The 24097-nt window shown below is 36.0% G+C and overlaps 2 protein-coding genes across 5 annotated transcripts in view; both read left to right on the top strand.

Moving 5' to 3' along the window:
* The first annotated feature begins 1771 nt into the window (after positions 1-1771).
* On the top strand, positions 1772-11874 carry ghitm (growth hormone inducible transmembrane protein). Of its 3 annotated transcripts, none has more exons than XM_012966656.2 (9): positions 1772-1906; positions 2208-2359; positions 3421-3523; positions 4812-4923; positions 6173-6314; positions 7083-7191; positions 8941-9129; positions 10008-10179; positions 11106-11874. In XM_012966656.2, the coding sequence occupies exons 2-9, from the start codon at positions 2228-2230 to the stop codon at positions 11188-11190; spliced, it is 1044 nt and encodes a 347-aa protein (XP_012822110.1). In that variant the 5' UTR covers positions 1772-1906; positions 2208-2227; the 3' UTR covers positions 11191-11874.
* A 9396-nt stretch (positions 11875-21270) lies between these two features.
* cdhr1 (cadherin related family member 1) overlaps positions 21271-24097 on the top strand; it is a 66167-nt gene continuing 63340 nt past the window's right edge. For both annotated transcript variants that reach the window (XM_031906398.1, XM_031906399.1), the window contains exon 1: positions 21271-21437. In XM_031906398.1, the coding sequence (XP_031762258.1) occupies positions 21359-21437 (79 nt within the window). In that variant the 5' untranslated portion in view covers positions 21271-21358. The remainder of the gene's footprint in view (positions 21438-24097) is intronic.

Below are 24097 nucleotides of genomic sequence, written 5' to 3' on the forward strand. Positions count from 1 at the left end.
TAGACTGGGCTCACTGAAAGCTGCAGTTCTCAAATAAAATGGGCTTCCATAGACAGGACATGAATAAAGCGACAACCATGAGTAGTTAGAGCTCTTGGAGCATGCCAATAACTTGTCCCCCAGTGAAAATTCTGATTTGCATCATTTAGACTGGGCTCACTGAAAGCTGCAGTTCTCAAATAGAATGGTCTTCCATAGAAAGGATAAGAATAAAAAGACAACCATGAGTAGTTAGAGGTGGTAAGAAGGAATGCAACCCAGGCTGATTGTGGATAGATGCACATTCTAAAAGCTAAATAGAGCTCTACCAAAATGATTTGAAAATGGGGTACAAATAATCAATGTTTCATAATTAATAGAACAGCAAGGTTGTTGCGCAATAAGGAAGAGAAAAAAGAGATCTGCCTCTCTCAAAGGAAACAGATTTCTGTTAAAGGCTGATCTTTGTTGTATTCAATAATAGTTAGGTAAAATGAAATAGACTATACCATACTACTTAAAATGATTATTCTAAAATTATTTTGTATTTATATTTATCTCATTTTGACAAAGTTCATTTAAGTTGATGTTGTTACTATTATATTTAAAATCTATAAACCCTTAATGTGAATCTACCATGGCTAAACCCTAATTTAAATGGAAAAAAGTGGTCATAATAAATATACTATTTACGAACCCTTTGCATGTCTTGCAACAATAGGTTTGCAATTCTAAATGTTTTGTTTGCACAAGTGTGCAGTGTACATAACAAAACTTGTTAAAGGAGTGGTTCACCTTTTAGTTAACTTTTCATGTTTGAATGTCCAATTCTAAGCAACTTTCCAATTTAACTTAATTTTTTGTTATAGTTTTTGAATTATTTACCTTCTCCTTCTGACTCTTTCTAGCTTTCAAATGGGGGTCACTGACCCCGGCAGCCAAAAAATCTATTGCTCTGTGAGGCTACTCTCCTATTCATTTACCAGTCTCTCATTCAAACCACTCTCTGGTTGCTAAGGTAATTTGAACTCTAGCAACCAGATAGCTGCTGAAATTCCTAACTGGAAAGCTGCGGAACAAAAAGTGAAATAGTTAAAAAAAAAAACACAAATAACAAAAAAATAAGACCAATTGCTAATATTACTCTCCAAATCATAAGAAAAGTTAATTTAAAGGTGAACAACCCCTTTAACCTATGTTTGCATACGCCATCTTCAAGCAGGTATTAAACATTCGCAATGTAATAAATATTTTGGGAACAGTATTACATTGCGAGCAGTCCTAAACAAAAAGCCTATTTTACACCGCTTGCAATTTTTATTGCAATCCCCCCATTGTGTAAAAAATATTTGCAAACAATATTTTACCTCTCTGCATGCAAACGGTATAGGCAGACATAACACATTAAGTAGATATTTAGCACATCAAACTGTGGTGGAAAAAGAAGCAAAGGAAATTCTTGACCCCGGTCTTATCTGAGAAATGCTAAGTCACAACTGAGCCATCTTGTCACCCTATGTGGAGAGTGATGAAACGACAAAACAAACGCAACAGCCCTTATATGATATGCTATAACCAGTTTTATCAAAGTCTGGGTTAAGAGAATTTGCTTTACACTTTTAAACAAACAACTCAAATACAAAGTAAAACAGCATTTAACCAAAGTAGTTATGTAACGTGCGTCACACCTAAGGGCCCTAAGAACGTTTTCTCCAGTGTGCTCCTGGGAGTTGTATTGCATACAGGAGTAAAAACGTTTCCTCTTCAGGCGTTCTGTGCGACTAGAGAACTGCAATTCCCAGCATGCAGTGCACCTGGACGTCACGGAAGCTTCCGGAAGGTTACAGAGCTTTTGCATCAGAACTGGGGAAAGAAAGTGTCGGATTCAGCGTTGCAAGAAGGTGCTGACAAGAAAAGGACGGTGTAGGTAATAGCCTTTTATTTTTTTTTTTTTACTGTTCTACATACATATATACATAACTATACAGCAGTTTACTAAGATTCTACGTGTGTGCATAGACAGTATATATTCATGAGGTTTTTAATGACAGTACAGTGGTTTGTCTTTTTTTAATGAATGTTTGCTTATAACTGTTTTTCTGTTCAGCATATACCTTGTAATTGTTTATTATCTTTAGTCTGCAAGCATTAATTCTAATTTCTATTTTGGTATAAACCTACCAGATAAATGACATTTATGAAGTAATAATGGAGGTGTTTGCTTTTAGGAGTTATACGCTGAGCCAAGATGTTTGCTGCAAGGTTAGTCTGTATGCGGAGTCTGCCTGTGGTGGGCTTCCGCCCAGCTCTAACTCATGGATCTCCAGTCCTGAGAAATTCCGCACTGAAATCAAACCAGTGGCTTTTGCAACCTAACCAGGTAAGTGTGTCTGGGTATTCCTGTAAGGATCAATATCAGGAAAATGACAAATGTTAATAATCTTAACTGGAAATTCATGATCATAGGTGCACTTCTTTTCTCAAAGCAGCGAATCTAACATTTGCTTACAATAACTAGAAATACATTTTTGTTGGTTGTTGCACCACTGCAAAATTGCATATATTTTTTTATAGATTCTATTTGCAATTATTTAATAGTTAAAGAATGTTATATTGGCCCACGGTTATATTCTCTTGTGTACTCAGAGTAGTATTAGTTTATTTTTTTAACATCCTGAAAAATATTTTAAACTTTGGAGGCTTTAACTCATGCCACACAGTACATACATGTCTCTGGCATTTTTCGCTGGCTAAGTGCTCACACCAGGGTAGCCTGTAATTTTGCACTAATGGAAACCGCCTGTCACCATTTAGGATACATCCTGAGTCACGTGAGCCTAAAGCTGGCCATACACGCACCGATAATATTGTACGAAACCTCGTTTCGGTGCGTGTATGGCAAGTCGGCGAGTCGACCGGTATCGCAGGAGGATGCTGATATCAGTCGACTCGCTGATCGGCCAGGTCAAAAGATTTTGATCGGGCGCCATAGAAGGCGCCTGAGTAAAATCTGCCATCAGGGCTGAATCGGCAGAAGGAGGTAGAAATCCTATTGTTTCTACCTCCTTATCTGCCGTTTCAGCCCTGAAGGTTAATGGCGGGTCTGACGATCTTTCGTGTGACCGATGGTCGCACGAAAGATCGCAGATCGCCACGTGTGTGGCCACCTTAAGTGACAGCAAGTGGAAATGTAAAAATGTAACCAGACGTTTATTATTTATAACATATATATATAATATATATATATATAATGTGCTGTGCTAAATTTTAGCACAGGTTAAATGGCAAAAACTGTCTGCTGTATATAAAGAATAAGATATTTTAGTTACCTCAGAGTCTGGAACCGACAGTAGTTCCAAAGAGAGCATTTTGTACTTTCACAGTTTCTGCCTTAATTTGGTTAGAATGTCACTATAAAGTAATAGCTCTGTTTCTCAATAGGGTTATTCATCAAGATCCAGGTTTGGGCTACGCCGTGTCAAGTCAGCCCGTGAAGAACTCAAAGAAGCTGCATTTGAACCATCAATGGGTACGGCTGCTCGAAGTAAGTAGCTTTCCATTTCAAGCTTATTGAAAATCAAGAGCAGGCATACCATTCATGTACCCTTTAACTAGGGGCCCTACTATGTGTTTTTTGTAAAACCAAAGGGATACAAGCACTAATCTGACATTGGGGCCGTGTGCTTTAACACCACTTTATGTGCATGGGGAAGATGTTCCCTGCATTTTACACTACACTGTAGACGCTCACATTATGTTGGTGTAGGCTTGTAAATTTCAACAATATATAATAATATGTAAGATTTACATTAAAGGGGAACACCTTACAAACACAACTAATACTGTTTAAAAAGTAAACATAATTTCAATCAACTTTGCAATATACATCAATTAAAATAATATGCAGGCATTTCATGATTTTTAATGTAATAATATGGTTTGCAACAGTTGCCTAAGCCTAGCTCTCTGTTCTCTTTCTGATCTACTTGTAACAGTAGTCGACTGTCCTCAGCCTGCCTTCACCCTGCATCCTCCAAATCCCACAATTCCCTGCACACAGGATATTGATAAGCAAAGTAACTTCACAGTGCAATGGATTGTGGGTTATATACTTCCTGCTGGCTGGCTGCCTCCACCCCAGCATTTCAAATGATGCAGAAAGAGAACAACTGTTTTGCAGATGTATTTAAGCGTATAAAAATTGTATTTTTTTTTTATACTTTTTGAAGGAAAATATTACATTGATATGTATTTTAGGGGTTTCAGTGTTGTGTGGGGCTCTTTAACAAATTTTGACTGGGAAGCCAGATTTCCCCTTTAACTTAATATTTCTATATATGTATAGTAAAAGCTGTGTACCTAGGTGATTGGTTACAGGAACATATTTACCTGCATAAGAGATCAGCAATTTTAGTTATTGTAGGAGGAGAAAACTAGGGGAAAATTAGTTGGATATTTGCTTAGCTATAATAAACAACAACTGTCCTTCCCCTTTAAAAGAAAAAGGTGAAAAGTGTAACTAAGATCTGTCCAGCTCCAGTGTTTTTCCAGAAAAAGTCTTTCACACTTCTCCTTGCCATGGTTAAATATCAGTGAACAGCCTCAGTAGTGTTAAGGGCGCTCAAGAAGCATAAGGAGGATGAGTTAGGGTGCACTATATAATGGTGAACTCTGTTTCAGCTGTACATGAATTGGTGCAATGTATGTGATGTTGTATTGTCTATTTCAGTTAAAAACTTTCTAACTTATATTGTAGCCTAAACACTATATCAGGATAGAACCTATATACTGTCATGTTAGCATTACATTATTTTTTTTTTTTTGTATGTCAGTTGACACAACCGGAAGGCTCATAGTCGCAGGCGGTGCTGTGGTTGGGCTTGGTGCTCTTTGTTATTATGGACTGGGAATGTCCAATGAAATTGGTGCCATAGAAAAAGCTGTGTAAGTAATCTGAACTTGTTTTTTGTTTTTTTTGGCAGTGAGCTATTAGTTACCTCTTCCCCTCTAGGCTTCAAGATATAAGTTGTTAAAGGGGTGGTTCACCTTTAAGTTGACTTTTAATAGGTTCTAATATATCCTATTCTTGATAACTTTGAAATTGGTCTTCATTATTTATTTTTTATAGTTTTTGAATTATTTGCCTTCCCCTTTTACATCTTTCCAGCTTTCAAATGTTGATCTCTGACCCCTGCAGCTAAAAAACTATTGTTATTGTTAATTTTTATTGCTTATCTCTCTATTCAGACCCATATTTATATTCCAGTCTCTCATTCAAAACACTAACGGTTACTAAGGTAAACAAGACGCTAGCAACATATCTGCTAAAATGCCAAACTGGAGAGCTAAATAAGTTAAAAACCATAAATAAGAGAACATTAAAATCAGCTGCACATTGTCTCAGAATATCATTGTCTACATCATACTAAAATTTAACTTAAAGGTTGAACTACCCCTTTAACATATACAGGTATCGGACCGCTTATCCCGAAACCCATTATCCAGAAAGCTCCGAATTACGGAATGCCCGTCTCCCATAGACTCCATTTTAATCAAATAATTCAGAATTTTAAAACTGATTTCCTTTTTCTATGTAGAAATAAAACAGAACCTTGTAATTGATTCCAACTAAGATATAATTAATCCTTATTGGATGCAAAACAATCCTATTGGGTTTAATTAATGTTTTATTGATTTTTTGGTAGACTTAAGGTATTGAGATCCAAATTACGGAAAGACCCCTTATCCGGAATACCCTTGGTCCCGAGCATTCTGGATAATGGGTCCTATACCTGTACTTCTTTTCAAACTTCAATCATGCTTTGTGGTGGTATGCATACAAGTAAAAAAGATATTATTGTGACCAATATGATTTGCACTCCTTATTCCATTCATTGTGATGATATATCACTCTTTCCATTTGTCTGTATGATTTTGGTACTGGCCTTGGGATATACCCAGATCACAGTCAATTGTTAAACCTTTTCATGTACTGCGTAAGTCTGTGCACAGTCCTGTGTAAATTACTTGTGGTCAGAGTATCCTTGTGCTTCCTTGGGCCACCGCAAGGGATCCCTGGGAAAATAAATCAAAGATGTTGGCACACTGCTCTAATGAAAAATATTCTGGGCTGTGTTCTGTAAAATGGTTGTTAATATATACTTATTAATCAATTAAAAATGTTCTTTTACAGTATTTGGCCTGAATATGTTAAAGAGCGAATTCGATCTACCTACATGTATTTCGCTGGCAGTATTGGTCTCACAGCCCTCTCTGCTGTAGCTGTTAGTAGGGCTCCTGCTCTTATGAGCTTGATGATGAGAGGCTCTTGGCTGGTAAGGTTTTCTTTTTTGTTTGTTTTGTTTTTTTGCTGTCTAGCCTAGTCATGTTAATGTAAAAGGATAGGGCCTGCTCTGCTGCCTAAGGCAGTAGTACATGGCCCAGTGTTCATCAGCCTTCTTTAAATATAGGCCATCCCACATCACTGCCAAAGTAGTCAAGTAATGATACTATTAACTTATTATTATTATCATTACTATTACTATTAAATTATAATTAACTAACTTTTAAACTAAATCATTCTGTAATTTTTTTTTAAAGAGGGGTACAAAAACAGAATTACAATAGGCAATAGCCTAAAGCGCTTCTACAGGAAAACAGAATTGCAGGTGCCAAAATTATGGAACCAAACAGCTCCAATATTATATATATATATATATATAGTGGCTGTAAATAGAAAAATAACCAGTGGACAAAGTGAATGTAATTAGTAGTGTCTCTTAAACATATACTTGCAGCACTTTGGATACCCACCAGCCTATTATTATTCTTATGTATGTATAAAGTGCCAACATATTCATAAAAACTACATATACATGAGGTAGAAGGCCATGTTTACAACTTGTCTTTAATGCTAATCCCTTCTTTATTCTAGGCTTGTTTTGCACCCTAATATATTTAACATTTCTGTGAGAAATAATAAAAGGGTTGACATTTATTTAAGCCATATGTGAACCTTCTACTATTGTTTTGGAAATGGCTCCATCCAGGTTGAATTCCTTAAATTAGACATTCTAGCTAACTGTCCGATTTTTAAATTTCAGGCAATTGGTGCAACGTTTGCTGCAATGATTGGAGCAGGGATGTTGGTTCGTTCTATATCCTATGATCAAAACCCTGGAGCTAAACATCTTGCATGGATGTTGCATGCAGGTAATATAAAGACTATTTGTTCTCATTAGTAAGGAAAGAGGTTTTTTTTTTAAATTTAGCTTTAGCAGAGGATTTTAAAAGACTTTAGCATCCTAATTTTTGAATATTGGCACATAATGTGCTATATAGATTTTACCAGAATGGGATCCATTGATCTTTGCCATAGCTCTTAAATTACACTGTGAATTGTGTAGACAGTAAGGAGACTAACGGGGTTAGCGTGTGGTTCTACTTCTGAAAAGTAAAGTTTGAAATCCTTTTTGTACCTGAAAGGAGTATTTTCTCAAAAGCCAACACACACTTTAAAGTATTTTTAAATAGATTACAAACCTCTTTGTAATACTCATTACATTTTTTTATTATATAGTGCTAAATATATAGTTGCTCACAAAATTCAAAGAAAGTTTATATCACGCTTTGTGTAGCGATAAAGGGTGGTTACCTGATACATTGCCTTGTCTTTGGCATAAATAAAATTCACCGTTTTCACCATTTTGGAGTGCTGCACCATATTTTATTGTAAAATATATAGTTGCTTTTACTGCAGCAAAATGTTTCCATCAGCATTCCTGCCTATTTTTCCTTGTTCCAAGGTTTAACTGTTTTTAATTTGTCCCCTGAGAATGCTGGGATAGGGCTCAGAATTGGGACCCAGCTTTTTCCTTGGCTAGTATATAAATTGTTTAGATTTGGAATATGAAGTGCCTTGTTCAAAGCCACAGGATTGACACAGAAGTAACAGAGACAGTTCTCACAGCTGTATATTATACGCGAAAGCGAACGTTTTCCAGGCCGACCTGCGATCTGCTTCTGCTCTGTGTGCCCACACTCGGGCAGTTGCCATAGTCTTTAAGACAGGCACACAGAGAAGCTTATGGAAGCGGACCCGCTTCACTCAGCCTGGCAGAAAAGCACAGGGCTGAGAGAAGCGGATATATGCTTTGTTTGACAGCTTAGGTGTTGTATATTCCATGCCACTATCCACACAGTGCATTAGCCTTCTTCTGAACCTTTCTTCTTTTATTGTGCAGTTAATACCATTCTGAAATGGAGAATTACAGTTTGTAGGCAGAAATCTGTTTAGTTACTTTTGTTCTTTGCTGCACTGAAAAAAACAAAAAACGTAATTGCCAAATTACTTTTAGTCCTATTAATAACAGATAGCATGGTGGAGGTAACCAAATGAGCAGATCTGCCTTACTTAGTTACCAGTGTTGAATAATTGAGTTAATGCAGTTGTTTGACCAGTAGGCCAAATAAGCTATCATAATTGGGCATATACAGACCTGTTAGGAGAAGAAAGGTTCACAGTGAAAGACAGTTGTAAAATATTGTTCAGGTGTTTGATGCCTGTTGTTGTCCATAGGCTAGTAATTTTTGTCAGTGCCTTCGTGTTTTACATCGTGTGAGTTGCCATTTGTTTATGTGACTAGTTAATGGGGCCCTTAGGTCACTTAGAAACAGAACACAGTGCATAAGTATTGTCTCCCACCTGTTTTTATTCATACATATAATAAACTGTAAAAACTTTGCTTGATCATTTTCCTAATGTGTCCCATGGTTGTTCATACCTAATTTCATTTGCACTTGCGGCTGCTGTGTAAAAACAATACTAGACTAAGGGGGAAAATATGAATATGCATAAAATAAAAAATATGTATAAATAATAATTTTTTTTTTGTTAAGACCTTAGTGCTTAGAGTTTTTCTGCTTTTTGACAAAAAAAACTTTCTCTGTTTATTTTTTTAGGAGTGATGGGGGCTGTGGTTGCTCCATTGACTTTGCTTGGTGGCCCTCTGCTGATTAGAGCTGCATGGTACACAGCTGGAATTGTAGGAGGCCTTTCCACTGTGGCTATGTGTGCACCAAGTGAGAAGTTTCTAAATATGGGAGGACCTCTTGGCATTGGTCTGGGACTTGTCCTTGCCTCCTCCATAGGTAAGTACAGAGCTTAATTTTTTTTTAAGCCATTCATCATAGTTTTATAGCTGTGTATTTTGTGCTGCATTGTACAGCAGAGATATTCTCATTCTCTTCTTGATGTTTTTCAAAGCACGCTTATCTAACACTCAAACACTTCTACTATAATTACATTGCATCTGAATCATTTAAAGGTACCCTAAATCTTTTTTTCTGTAATGAAGGAATACATAATTCTAATTAATATTTCAATGTACATCAATTAAAGATGTCAGTCATGTTAATGTTATTTATAAATGTAATATCAGCTGAAAGCAGTTTCTTTTTCTTAAAGGGCAAGGAAAGGCAAAGTCACTTGGGGGTGCCAAAATGTTAGGCACCCCCAAGTGACTTGAATCACTTACCTTGTACCCCGGGCTGGTGCCCCTGTTCGGAGAAAACAGCAGCAGCCCGGGGTACCTGGAGCGTAGCGCTTCCTCCTTCTTTGGAACGTCTAAGGACAGGCGCATGCGCAGTAGAGTGAAAAGCCGACTGTTCGGCTTTTCACTCTACTGTACATATGCACAAGCGAATCCAGAAGTAGGAAGCGCTGCAGGTACCCAGAGCTGGTGCTGTTCTCTCCGTACAGGGGCACCAGCCCAGGGTAAAAGGTAGGCGATTAAAGTCACTTGGGGGTGCCTAACATTTTGGCACCCCCAAGTGACTTTGCCTTTCCTTCTCCTTTAAAATTCCCTCCTTTCCCTTCCCTGGCTACTCATACCATTGCAGCAGGTAGCCAAGACTTCAGTTACCTCAATGTCTTGCATGTCTTGAGATTTACAGACCTGCTAAGAGGAAGAGGCAAGCCAAAAAAAAAAAAGCTTATTATCCCACTTTCTTTTCTGTCTGTTTTACAGGGAGTGCATTCCTTCCCCCAACTTCTGTTTTTGGTGCTGGCCTTTACTCCATCGCTATTTATGGAGGCTTAGTACTTTTTGGCATGTTTCTTCTCTATGATACCCAGAAAGTTATCAAACGAGCTGAGACCTATCCAATGTATGGTGTAGCAAAGTTTGACCCCATAAATTCGTAAGTATTTACAATTGGTGAACCATAACAATCAGTATTTCAAGAGAATGGTAAGGTTAGAAATGTTTCACTTATGGGCACTAATATATAGCAAGTATAAATATATGCTTATGTAACACACAGCTCAGTCACACCCATTTTAGGTGTTAAGCACCGTTATAAGCACAACATTGTCATCAGTTGCCTTAGTTAAAGGGGACACAGGCAACACATATATCTGTTGATTTTATTTTAAAGAATAAGTAAACTTTTTTTTTTTTTTTTTTCTATTAATAAAATTACTCTAAACAGCTTCCCAGAATTGCCTACCTTTGTCCATCTGTTCTTTCTGATCTGGTTTCTCAGTTACAAGCTGATCGATTCCTCTCCTTCCTTGTTCAGAGTGACGCTCCACCCCACTTCCTGTTCAGGTCTCTCATTACATCGACTACCTGTAGTTGAAGTGGAGAGCCTTCTGTGCATGCCTGGAGGCAGCAAGAGCCAGTCTGTGCATTAGCATGGTTTTTTTTTTCTTGATGAGAGACCTCTGAACAGGAAGTGGGGGCGGAGCTTCACTCTGAACAAGGAAGGAGAGGAATCGATCAGCTTGTAACTGAGGAACCATATCAGAAAGAACAGAGGGACAAAGGTAGGCAATTCTGGGAAGCTATTTAGAGTAAAAAAAGTTTACTTATTCTTTAAGCACATTATTAAGTGAAACAGCTGTTTTGATGCATATGTATGAAAGCACAACCTATAGAAGCACTGACATATAATTTATTGTACACTGCCATTTAAAGATTGCTATTCTTCAAACGTTAAATCTGCCTAGTTTATAGATAATTAGTGCTTTGTTTGTATAGAATGTGAATGAATATGTAAGCACAAGGAAGACTGTTCCTAACTCTTTTGTTTGTTTGTTTGTTTGTTTTTTATTTCTTCTCCAGGTGCCTAGGAATTTACACTGACACACTGAATATCTTTATACGTGTAGCCATGATGCTGGCTGGAAGTGGAAATAGGCGAAAATAAATAAGTGCTCCACCATCATCTTATATTGATTGATTGCCCCAAGCACTTTACTTTCGCCCTGGATGATAAATGTGTACTGATATAACCATCACAACAAAATTATGCTTCCAGTGGGACTGCTGATTAAATATTTCCTGAACTCTCCAGCTTTGAATAAACACTCAGTCCTTGTATGTAAGATTTCAGCAGACAATAGTTCAGAAGCATGTTTTTTATTTGGTAACAAGGTAACCCTTAACATAAAAAGAAACAACTGTAGAGATGAATATGTTTCGTTACAATTTGCAGTCCATATGCTTCAAATATGGAGATTTATTTTCTTGTTTCAAACTGTTGCAAACATAGCAAAGTAAACAACTTGTCTGACTAAAATAGTCTTTCATGCACATTGAAAGCTTGTAATACTTTTTCAGGGATAAAATAAAAGTCTGATGTAGTGCCAGTATTTGCATCTGCTCAACCTGGAGCAAACATCTTAACTTTCAAAATGTGTTTTTCTAAAAAAAATCTGGTATAGAGAAACTTAAAGAGCAAAGCATTTTTTTAAGTTGTACAAATATTGTTTGGGCCATATCAGTCAGGAATCAGTGTAAAGGAGTATGATTACGCAATGCTTTGTGTCATAATTTTGAGAGAATGTGTTTGTATTTTTGTTACATATTAAATAAATTATTCTTTTGTGAATTTTCCTGGTAGAGAAGTGTCTACAAAACATAACGCAAAAGAGAGCAACTTTCTACATCAGAAAGGTAAAGTAAATGTCCCTTTAGGTGCACATGTGTTTTATGACATGTCTCCACTGCCTTCTCATTTTAAAGCTAGTGGCAATGGCATATTCTAGCCAGCAGTAAAATGCCTAAAACAAGCCTGTATCACTTCATCCTGGCTTTACATGAAACCACCTAGCACCATTAGTACAGGCAGTGCTTGATTCAAAATTCCGCATTTTCTAAGTTTCCTTTTAACTCCAAGATGGCAATCAGAACTATCCCTGGATTAGAAAGGCAAGGCATCCAGCTCTTGCTAATGTATCTGCTAGTGCAGCTGCTTCAGGAGGAGAATGTTTTATAAACTTTTAGAGCACCAAAGACTGCCCTACATATTCTAGATAGGGCCTTAGTGTTGCTTTCTAAAGGAGAAGAGTTACTCTGTCCTTCATTCATACTATTTTTGTAATAGCTTACTGGCTTCTGACTGGCTTTTCTTATTACAGCTAAGTTTATTAACCACAATTACTCCAGGTCTTTCTGCATCATGGATTTTGCCTAACTTGGTTCCATTAAGGGTATAACTGGCTTGCCTACATCTAAATCCCCAATATTACACACATCAACAGAATATCATCTTACACTTAGCTGCCCAGAGTGCACATGCAAATATGTCATATCCTGGATGGTTTTAATTGGCCTGCATAGCTTTGTGTCATTTGCAAACACAGATACAGTACTTTCAAAGTCTTTCTCCACATTACATTTTCTATATCAGGTAGTTTTCTATAAGGTCAATGTGAAGAACAGAAGGTTTCAACCATTTTTTTCTTCTGGCTGAAATATTCAAGTGGAGAACCTGTCCATTGCACCATTAAGCTACTAAGCATCCTATCTTTGATGCTGATATGAGGACAGCTAATGTAGCAACTCCACGTAGGTACCTGGCCCATGGGTCCTGCATTTGTTGAACCAAAAGGTATTTGGTTGTACAAACTCAGTATTCCAGATTTTTAAAGGTAATTCTTCACTAGTAAACAATATTTATTCATATTATGTAAAGGTTTCTCTGCTTATTTGCCCATATAACATATAGGGCTCTGCTACAAGTGTCAGCTGGTTACTGGTTGCAAGAATAAAATATTTTCTGCTCTTTATGTGACATAGTACAAAGTATCCCATATTAGGCTGCTACTATCAAGTATTTTATGCGGCATATTAAGATTTATGATATGGCATTTGGGTTTTCGACCATTCTAAAACTTGAATGGGGCAAATACAACACATGTAGCACAGTTTCTCCTTTGGCAAACATGCCTGACTCCATAGAATTTGTGTTAACATAACAGAGAGCACCGAATGACAGTCCCCCATGGGCCTTCAACCATTCCATAACGCTGGCATCTTAGTTACCCCATATAATAAAATGAATAGAAGGTGATGTGGGGTGGACGTAATTAAAATAATGAGCACACTTATCTAAATAGTCTTTAATGGTTATGAAGGGATAGAGAAATGGAACTGTAGGTGTATTGTGTACTGGTGGCATGTGACAAGGGCTCTCTGTAAGGACTGTAGGACAATGCCCTGAAAATCAGGACCATAAAAAGGAAATTATTATTGCTCTGTGCCTATAATTAGTAAATATTCCAATATGCATCAAAACCTTAGTATCAAAATTGGTGAGGAAGCGTGTGTGTGTGTGTAGGTAGTAAATGCTAAATGTGGGCTTAAAAAAAGACCTTCAAATTTTCAATGCATCACCCAGAATCACTGACTCACAGCAGGCTCTGCTGACTGGCTCTAACACAGGACATATAAAGTTGTAAATGTTAAATAAGAATTTCATCCTGATAGGTAGTGGAAGCCAGGGTGGGAATTGGCAGAGTGACTGAGGTGTGTGACTCTGGAAGCTGCATTTATGTTGGCTGTACTGGAATTTCTGGAGGGGAAGGCTTGTGCATAAGAATTACTGTGTTCAATATGTGACATGATAAGAGAGTAGGAAGAAAAGAAATTTAAAAAAAAAAAAAAAGGAAGAATGGGTGCATAAGAAAGAAAATAAAGTTGTAAAGAAATAAAATGGTAGGAAATAAATAATGCAGGTATAAGGCAGGTATAAGGCAGCAATAAGGAAGCATTGAATAAAGAATATAAAGAGGTATCAATCACTTTTACAAATTAAAGTAAAATCACCTCCAAAAATGTCTTACATCTTAAAAGTACCAACATTTTTTTTTTATTTGCTGCAAATACCATAAAATTGCTTTTAACAACATTTTGGCAGGTATGGTGCAATAATTAAAAAAAATGCAAAGGTTTCAATAGTTTTGGTCATGACTGATAAGTGGAGCAAACATATTTCTTACCTGAGCCTTATGGTTGGTCATACCCCCCCCCCCCTTTAGCAAAGGACACAATACAAGAATGGGAGAACATTGATGTATAAGCCATTTAGTCAGTTCCAAAATTATCCAAAAGACATCAAGTAGGTATTTAAAATAAAACATACCCTAATTGATTGTTGGGCTGTTTCTAGGACAACATACATAAATGGCCTTTTGGTTGGCCCCCTCTGCCGGTGCTCTAGGAAAACCTGCAGTTTGGGAAATACTGCAGTAAGTGATTTTTACTAAGGTACTACATTATGCTTTAGAACCTTTTTCACTGCATTTTCTCATTTATTAAGCTGTGAATAAATAGTTGTACAGAGAAGCTAAAAACATCTCTCTTAATTTCAACATAGAGCTTGTTAATAGTGTTGTGGTTAAGGGTCTATTTACTATTTCTTGAAGAGACATTCTCTGGCTAGGCTGCTATCTGGGATTTAAAACACCTTTCAGAACCTCTTGGCGTCTCTTTCTGTGCCATATTATTCTTGTAGTTAGAGCTAGGTCATCCTTCTCAGTTTGGATAGACTTTTGACCCATGGTATTTAAAACAATAAAAAGGTGGCACTCATATGGTTGCATACATAATCGTATAAGCAAATATTATGTAGTACTTTTTTATTTCTACGTTTGCAGTTTAGTAAATATGCTTATACATGGGTTTTCCCTGTCAGGTGATTAATTTAAAATGTAGGTTTACACACAAATTTTGCTCTCTGTTGATGATATAGTAGATATGTGGAACTGCAAAAATATATATGTAATTAATAATATAAACATAAAAAGTCCCCCCATTGTCAACTGACAGAAATATAGAACCAATAGGTTTTAATAATAAAATAATCCCTACAAATTTAAACAGAAAAATTAGAATGAATCCTTATAAGCACTGAGTATTTTTCCATTAACTATTTTGGTATTAAATATTTTAGATTATATAATCTAATTATATTGTCTAATATATATAGCTTAGGGGCCTATTTACTAATGTTCATATTTTTGTTTAGGGGATTCATGTTTTTCTGGTTAAAACTATTTTTTTGTTCAAAAATATTTGTGAAGTTTTCACCATTTATTAAGCGTCAAAACCACAAAAAATGCAAATGTAAAAATACCCTAATAAAAAGCTGTCAAGCTCATGTAGAAGTCAATGGGAGCTGTCCTAGGCAAATTGTAACAATCATTATTTAATTCGTGGTGTTAGAGGTTTTCGTGGTTTTTTTTTTTTTTTGTACGTGCATAAAAATTTGCACGAAAACCTCAAAACATTTGAGGTTTTCTCCTTCATTTCACATTTTAATTCGTTTGTGCTTTTTATATTCAAATCTTTTTAGCAAATAACTAGCTATTTTTGATTTTAGTGGAAAACCGTTAATTTGTTATTTCGAAAACTCTAAAACCACTAAAATCGTAATGATGATAAATGTGCTTCCGAGTCCATGCAAAAAGAAAATGCACATTGTTAGAAAAGAATACAAGTGGGTGATAATAATCATAGTTTTATAGCCACTATACCTGTTCCACTGGGATGTCCTTTCCTTAACTGCAGATTGGGAAAGTGTTAAAGACATTGATTTATTGTGTGTAGATAAATTCATTGTAATCATGTGACATGTTCCAGTAAGTGCCAGCACAAGAGATTTTAGTGATACTTTCTGTCTGATTCTACCTCTCTGGCTGATACGTTAAGAGAGGGATTAAGTGCAGACTAATCATCTTATGTTTAGATTTACCATCTGTACATTGCTAAAATAAAACCAGGCACTCTGCTTATGCTTGCCTTATAACAATAAAATCAGAAGAAAATGCAAGTGTTTGATTTAAAGGAATGCATTTGGTACTAAAGACTATATTGTTCTGAAGTCTTTAAAATACACAATCATTTTGCATTTCAACATTAAAATAAAAAACAGTGCTAAGGAAAAGGTGCGAGTGCAGGAGTGCTAAAAGCTCATACAGATCACTTGAATCTGTAGCATTGGCAGGCTGTTTCAAAGTGCAGTGCTTTACAGTGAATTTGCAGTCTGTGCACAACAGAGGGTGCTACAATGCCAAATATGCTGCAATGTTTTCTGTGAATTCTAGGCACAAGCTTAATAATGTTCTTAACTAATTCACATGTTAACTGCTTGCTGCATACTCTGCTGTTTATCTTTCAGCTTTGCAATAAATATGTTAGGATGATATGTGTGAGTCAGTTAACATTGGGTTGATGTGTGCTACTCTAGCATAACCTGGCCCTACTGGGGTATATGGCACCTTTAAATAGCCTGTTATGGTAGAAATGAAAGGATTCTTCCTGCAAATGATAAGATATCCAGCATACCTAGTTAGAATTGCAATGTATTGTTTTTGTTTCTGTTCTTGTTTCCTGTATCTGCCTCATAAAAATGTTTTATTGTAGAACCTAACCTGGCGAATTTGAGTAAAATTTGCTATAGCACAATTGTTTTACAATTGTTCCCTTCAGTCTTGGAATTTACAATCACAGCAAGCAGGCAGGTGCCATATTGTGGAGACCCCCCACAATCTTGTGTGTGTCCCATCTAAGCAACATCTAGGAAGTGCTGAATGGAATGTAATTGCAATTAAAAATCTTCTATGTCGAATATTGCCTGATTTTAAAATACATTTATTATGGATGATTTAATAAAAAAAATCAATTTGAGTTTCATGTATAATTTGCAAAGGACATTTATTATACAGCTTTTTATGTGTGGGTGACAGGTCCCATTTATAAAAAAAAAAAAAAAAAAAAAAAGTTAATTTTGCTTTACTCAAGCAGTTTCTGGCTGAAATGTGTTGCATGTTCATTTATCCACTGGGTGAGATCCTCCCCATGTGGCACACCTGCCAAGGCCAGGCACAGTAAATTTGTAATACCCTAAAGTTTGTCCCCTTGCCACCCCCTCAAACCTTAATTCTTAAAAGGTGTCAGCTTTATTTCTACTTGATAATTTGCGATAACCCCTTACCTTAGCTTCTTAACAGTTCTCCAGAGCACACTGAGCATGTGAGTGACACTTCTAACAGAATCCAAGATAGGGAGCTCCTGTGAAAATTATAAAGCCGTGGATCACTACTACTACTACATGCTGAACCTTTAGACTGGTGCAATAAGTTCAATATATACAATATACTGTTATATACTGTATTGTTAGGGTTTAGTCTTCCTTTAATTATTGTTTTCTTATGTTTGTTTATATATTTAACCAAACATTCAACAAAACATTTTCCCTAGCTGCTACCAACACACTTATGCTGTAAACTATGGGCAGATGTTAACTGGTATAATTGGTACAGAAGACTAAAACATAATGTACAACATTTATAGCCTACTTCTTTAGTATAGCTTTAGTTTAAACCATTTGTAAGAAAAAACAATTATTATACATCCATTACAGTTTAGTAAGTTCCTATAATAAATAGAGCAGATTGTTGTAAAATAATTAAATCATTTATTTCTATCCATGTATACTTTTGATTTTCCTTGACAGCACATTGTATTTGCCATATTAAAAGCTACCAGTCTACAAAATTGTGTACACTATTCAAGATGGTAAAACAAAGCTTGAAGTGGAGAACTTACTCTTTCTTTCTTACTTTTATTTCACACTTCAGAAATGAATAAATTAACAGTCTTGTAGTCATCCAATTATCTCCGTATAATGAGCAATTATAATTTTGAATACAGAGAAGTCCAGTTTTAATTTTTGTGTGTGTGTGTGTTATTTAACCCACATTATGTCACACCACATTCTTACAATGCATTGTGAGATGGAAATATTCCCTTTAATGCAGATGCATGATTAGTTAATTAATTGAAATAAATAATTTAGCAATGTATACCTGCTTTCTTTCATTTTTGTTCAAATCTAAACTAAATCTGCCTGGTGAATATAAGTCAGCGTTACTTATAACAGAATTATAGCCAAACCAGCAAAAACAGCCTTTGGGGCAAGGGCACACATGCGTAAATCCGTCTCTCTTAGCCCTGCTTTGGCCAGGCTGAAAGAAGCGGATCTGCTTGCCTACAGTCCTCTGTCTGCTTGCAATTAAACCTTACATATACTTTGTGTAAAAAAATATGTACTACAAAGAGCTAAAGTGTATATTTCTTTTACATCAGACTAACAGTTTAATTTATATTATAAATATATAATTATTTATATTATTAGTTTACACCTCCTCAGACCTAGAATAACTCAATTAAATCAAATAGATAAAATTAGGTGCCAAAGAAATTATGATGTAACAAGTGGCATAAACTAACACCTCTTTTAATTCCACAGTTTTACACTGTGCTATGTTGACACCAAAATTACAAAGCTTTATAACAACAGCAGTGAGTACATTTTCCACCCTTACAGCGCTGATCCTCATCTCTGTTGTGCATAATGTATTTCTCTGGCAGCTCAGCCCCTCTAGGGCACATGGATCTCCAGATAAAATATATGTATAAAAAGAAAGAAAAATGGTATTGAAATGCATTGAAATCAGTTTTTCAAAAATACAGATTTAATTTTGAAATTTCACATGGCGCTAGCCATATTCTTCATTTTCCAGGGTGCCACAACCATGTGACCTGCGCTCTGATAAACTTCAGTCACACTTTAGGGCTCTGGCACACGGGGAGATTAGTCGCCCGCGGCAAAACTCCCTTGTCACGGGCGACTAATCTCCCCGAGTTGCCTACCCCTGCCATCCCACCGGCGAACATGTAAGTCGCCGGGGGGATGGCAGACGCGGCGGGGCGATTTGCGCGAAATCGCGCCGCCGCGTCTGCCATCCCGCCGGCGACTTACATGTTCGCCGGTGGGATGGCAGGGGTAGGCAACTCGGGGAGATTAGTTGCCCGCGAACAGGGAGTTTTGCCGCGGGCGACTAATCTCCCTGTGTGCCAGAGCCCTTACTGCTGAGCTGCAAGTTGAAGTGATATCACCCCCTTCCCAGCACCCGATCAGCAGAACAATGGGAAGGTAGCAAGATAGCAGCTCCCAGTAGATATCAGAATGGCACTCAATAGTAACAAATCAAAGTTCAGCTTGTGACTCCTCCAGTTACACGGGAGTAGAAGAAACAATAGGTTACATGAAAGCCATTCTAATGTGTAGCACTGGCTCCTTCTGCTCAGACTCAGACACAGTGCACTGAGATGGCTGCCTACACACCAATATTACAACAAAAAAAAAATACATTCGCTGGTTCAAGAATAATATTTTAAATGGCAGAGTGACATATTTGCTATGTAAACAGTGTAATTTAGAAATAAAAAGTATACCATAAAAATTATGACAGTATCCCTTTAAGTCACTGGCAAAATATATTTTTTGTATAGCTTTCCTTTTCAAGTTATTTTTATATGAAATTTGCTGTTAAAGTCTCATGCAAATAAATGATTTCATTATACATCTAATTGTAACAAAATCTCTGGACCATATCTTGTCAGCTAAAGGAAGATGGAACTTGATAGATGCGCTCATTATCATTAGTTGTGGTACTGAAATTACTAGCACATGTTTGGAATGACATCCTGCAGTATAATGGTGAATTCTAATAAGTGATTAAGTAACACGAATAACATGCAAAGATTATTAGTTTTAAAATGAAAAAAGTGCCTTCAGTGTTTTTAAGTTCAGTTCAGGAAACCTAGGGGGAGATTTACTAATCCACAAACGGTCCGAAGGCGTTTTTTCGTAATGATCGGTATTTTTTGCGACTTTTTCGTCGCCGTTGCGACTTTTTCTTATGTCCCGCGATTTTTTTCGCCGCCGTCACGACTTTTTCGGATATTTTCTGCGACTTTTTCGTCGTTGTCGCGAAAAAATCGGATTGGGTTTTCTGGAGTTTAATATCGAGCAATCCGAAAAAATCGCGACGGCGACAAAATAATTGTGCAAAATACGATAAAGTCGTGACGGCGCCAAAAAAGTCGCGACAAATATGAAAAATCGCGAGGACGACGAAAAAGTTGCAAATTTTTCGTTTCCAATACAATTTTTTCCCTTTCGGGATTCGGATTCATGGATTAGTAAATCTTCCCCCTAGATAACATATTCTCATGTAATTCAATTTTATAGAAAACTGGTTGGAACCTGCTGTACGTGCTTGGTAACACGGTAAGTGCTCTGCTTAACAGGAAGAGTGTAGCCTAGTCATAGTAGCACAGGTCACATCCTATAACAGGTGTCAAGCAAAAAGTGCGTGATCAGATCAAGGTTAGAAACATGCAGTCGACAAAAAAAAAAATATTTAAAACTCAGCTGGATAAAGATTTAATCATAATTATTTTTGCATTTCCTTTTCCAAAAAGGACTTACCTGTAATACTGTTCCCTCAGTATGGTGGTGCAGTGGTTAGCGTTGCTGCACTAATTTAAAAATTGTATTTATTTTTTTATTTTGGCCCAAACTGTGTAAATTTTGATTGCATTTAAATGCAGCTCACAGCCTTTTACCATAAATTTGGGAGAACAATATGAAATCTTTTAATCATACATAGCATATCAGTGGATACATGCCGTAACCCAATGGTTAGATACATCAGCTATCCTGTTTGCATAATTCGTATCACTCCCCTCGGTAGCTGTAGTCCTTTCAGTTTTGCTTTACCAAAGAAAGGCCACAGCTAATCAATTTCTAAGCAAGATTATCTTGCACATTCCAAAAACTGTACCAGTGAAAAGACAAATTCACTGTTAAATCCTTGTAAATTAAAATAAATCAGTTGTTCTGTCTATGTAAAGGATAATTCCAGGGTGTTATTTAAAAAAAGACGAATAAAAAACTAATTTCTAGGCATTTTAAACAGTAGTTTTTTCAATTATTGCATAAACTGCAAACTGTAAATAAGGCAGCTTCTCTGGGGAAAAAGTCCCTCAGTTCCTTGCAAGGTAATTGGTCTAATTAGATAGAAGGAAGGAGAAAAATAAGACGTGTCATCGGATTAGCATCTTAACATCTGTTACCACCCATTGCTCAGAGAGTTGTCTCGTTACGCTGCCCTGAAAGGTACCAACCTCTGTAGTCCCTGCAAAAAATATACAAACTGCTAGAAATAAAGATTCAAATAATGCTGCCTTCCATGATGAAGCATGAGTGGAACCTATGCCCAAGCATCTTTTTTTCCTTATTCCACATTTGCTTATCAGGTAAGTGAAACTACAATCCAGACAAAGAAGCTCTGAGCATAAGGCAGTTAATCCATGTTTATTAACGATGCTCATAGTAAGGGGCTTTAACCCCTCTGACTTCAGGCTTCTCAGAGTAAGGAAAGGTGGGCTATGCTAATAATATCTTGTATGAAAGAAGCATTATAAATGTTTTTATTCAATAACTAATGTTGCATGAAACATTATTTTAATAGTTTTTTTAGCTGATGCACAATGAATTGAACATTTTATAACATTTTGTATTTTTGTCTAGTGTTGTAAGGTATGAACTAAATAAAAAGAACTAGGATTTTACTCAGTTCAGTCATTAATCCACAATATTGACCTATTAGCTTCTTATTGACTACATTTTGGTGAACAAATTATTTTCTCTACTTAGCGGGTATACAACAGCTTCAGACCAGTTACACCACCTATATTGGCTATTATACATACAGCATTTATTGAAAGTACTGAAATGTCTTAAATATTTCTCTTGCGTGTAAGGTTTTAACCTATTTCATGCCATTGGTAAGGCTAATTGAGGTGCTTCAGAAAAGTTAATTTTGGGAATGACACCAGATGCCTTAGTTAGAAACATGGTAAATTAAGTTTCTGTGCATTTTCTGTATCTGATTAAATATTACTGTGTGAACCATGTGTTAATTTTATTGTGCCTTTTGTGATTTTATGTTGTAATTCACTTTTTCCTCCTGTGTTTAATTAACAAATACTCATGTAAGTCTGGTAGTGTTTGTATGATGTTTAAACAAATGATGAATTGGTAAGCATCAGTCCTACAATTAATTAGATTTCTGTGATCCATAGATAGACCCACGTTAAATTAAGCTACTGAGAGCCCAGGGACTGAGAGCAGAAGCACTTAAAGGAACAGTAACATCAAAAAATTCAAGTGTATAAAAGAAATTCCAATATAATGTACTGTTGCCTGCACTGGTACAACTGGTGTGTTTGCCTCAGAAACACTATTATAGTTTATATAAAGAAAAATGCTGTGTAGCCATGGGGGCAGCCATTCAAAGGAGAAAAGGCACAGGTTACATAGCAGATAACAGATAAAACACTATTGTTTTATACCGGGTTTATCTGTTATCTGCTATGTAACCTGTGCCTTTTCTCCTTTTTTCTAGCTTGAATGGCTGCCCCCATGGCTACACAGCAGGGTATTTAAATAAGCTATAGTAGTGTTACTGTAGCAAACACACCAGTTTTACCAGTGCAGGGCAACAGTACATTATATTTCATTTACTTTATAAAGTTTTCATTTTTTGGTGTTACTGTTCCTTTAATCTGAGTAAAAAATTGCAAGAAGCAATGTGAGCCTAGTAACACTGGCAAATAGCCTGTTCCAAATGCCAAATACATTCCTGCACAAAAATCATTTTGAAAAAATGTTTAAATGCTCCAGGGAGTCCTGTAAGATGTAGCATAACAACAGTAGGGAAGCTGTAGGGTTTAACTTAAGTTTTGTTATTTTTATAGGTTCACAGGCTGCTCATATTTGGTGTAAGATTGGTGGACAGCTTGGTAACAGTTAAGCTTTAAGAAAGATAAAACATCTTGTTTTTTTTAAAGCTGAGAGTTGTATTTAAAAAGCCGGTTGGCCTAAAATTGCCCAATCCTGAGCTGAGTCTTTTGGGGGGGTCATTATAACTCTTTTGCTATGTGATATTTTAATGTAAAGGATAAAGAAAACTGAAAAAAACAATATATCAGTTAAAAGTATGCTTTTAAAATATATTACCCATGGTTTTTGGATTTGCACCTTTCTCAAACTACAGACTAATTTCAGATGATAATTTTAGGGCTCAATTCATTCAACATTTATATTGGCTTATGTATAATGCAGAATATTAATTTCTTTAAAAATGTTAAACAATGCCATGGGTGAACAAATACAATCCAGCCATAAAAAATAGTGATTGAAGCCCAAAACTAATTTTACTGTTTGCATCACTGAGAAAACCCTCTGAAAATATTTGAATAAATACAGGATAAAAAATTAGCAAAATGGTTAAATTTTATGATCTTTTTATTTATTTATTTTTTAGTACTGTCAGTGTCTGATTCTAAGATTCAGAGTATTATATTGTAGTATTATATTTTCAAACTTCAATAGGTTTGAATCTGTAAAGTAAATATTTCACATCTTTGTCAATTATTTTAAAGGGAACATAATAGATGTACATTTTATAAATTCAATATACAGTATATCAACAAGGGCTCAGTGAGAAGAGTGTGTGTTAATGTACCAAATTTGTTTTTAATGAAAACAAATCTGACTTTTTTATTTTTATTATACATTAAATACACAGGTATAATAAATGAAGAGAACAGCAACAACATTTCTGCCCTCCAATTCTTGCCATGTAGACTGTAGAATGCATACATATAAACATTCTTCATTCTCAGCATTTAATATAACAAGTAACTACATAGTTACCATTTGAATAGGTTTTAATCTGAAATCTAAATATTATGGATTGCTGTTAATTATTTTAAAAGTCATATAAGACACATAAATTACTTCAATTTTTTTATAGGAGTATATCTAGGTTTGATAGGAGCCCAGAAAGAAAGTAATTTTGTCTGCATATTTCAATTATTATCAAAACTTTTTTTGTTGTTTTATAATACTT

This window comes from Xenopus tropicalis, chromosome 7 (assembly GCF_000004195.4).
Source record: "Xenopus tropicalis strain Nigerian chromosome 7, UCB_Xtro_10.0, whole genome shotgun sequence".
NCBI classification, from domain to species: Eukaryota; Metazoa; Chordata; class Amphibia; order Anura; family Pipidae; genus Xenopus; species Xenopus tropicalis.

Coding starts and splice junctions, on each gene's coding strand:
- ghitm (XM_012966656.2), top strand. CDS start 2,228: ATGTTTGCTGCAAGGTTAGTCTGTATGCGGAGTCTGCCTGTGGTGGGC. Junction 4,924..6,172: donor GGTGCCATAGAAAAAGCTGT/GTAAGTAATCTG, acceptor GTTCTTTTACAG/TATTTGGCCTGAATATGTTA. Junction 9,130..10,007: donor TGTCCTTGCCTCCTCCATAG/GTAAGTACAGAG, acceptor TCTGTTTTACAG/GGAGTGCATTCCTTCCCCCA.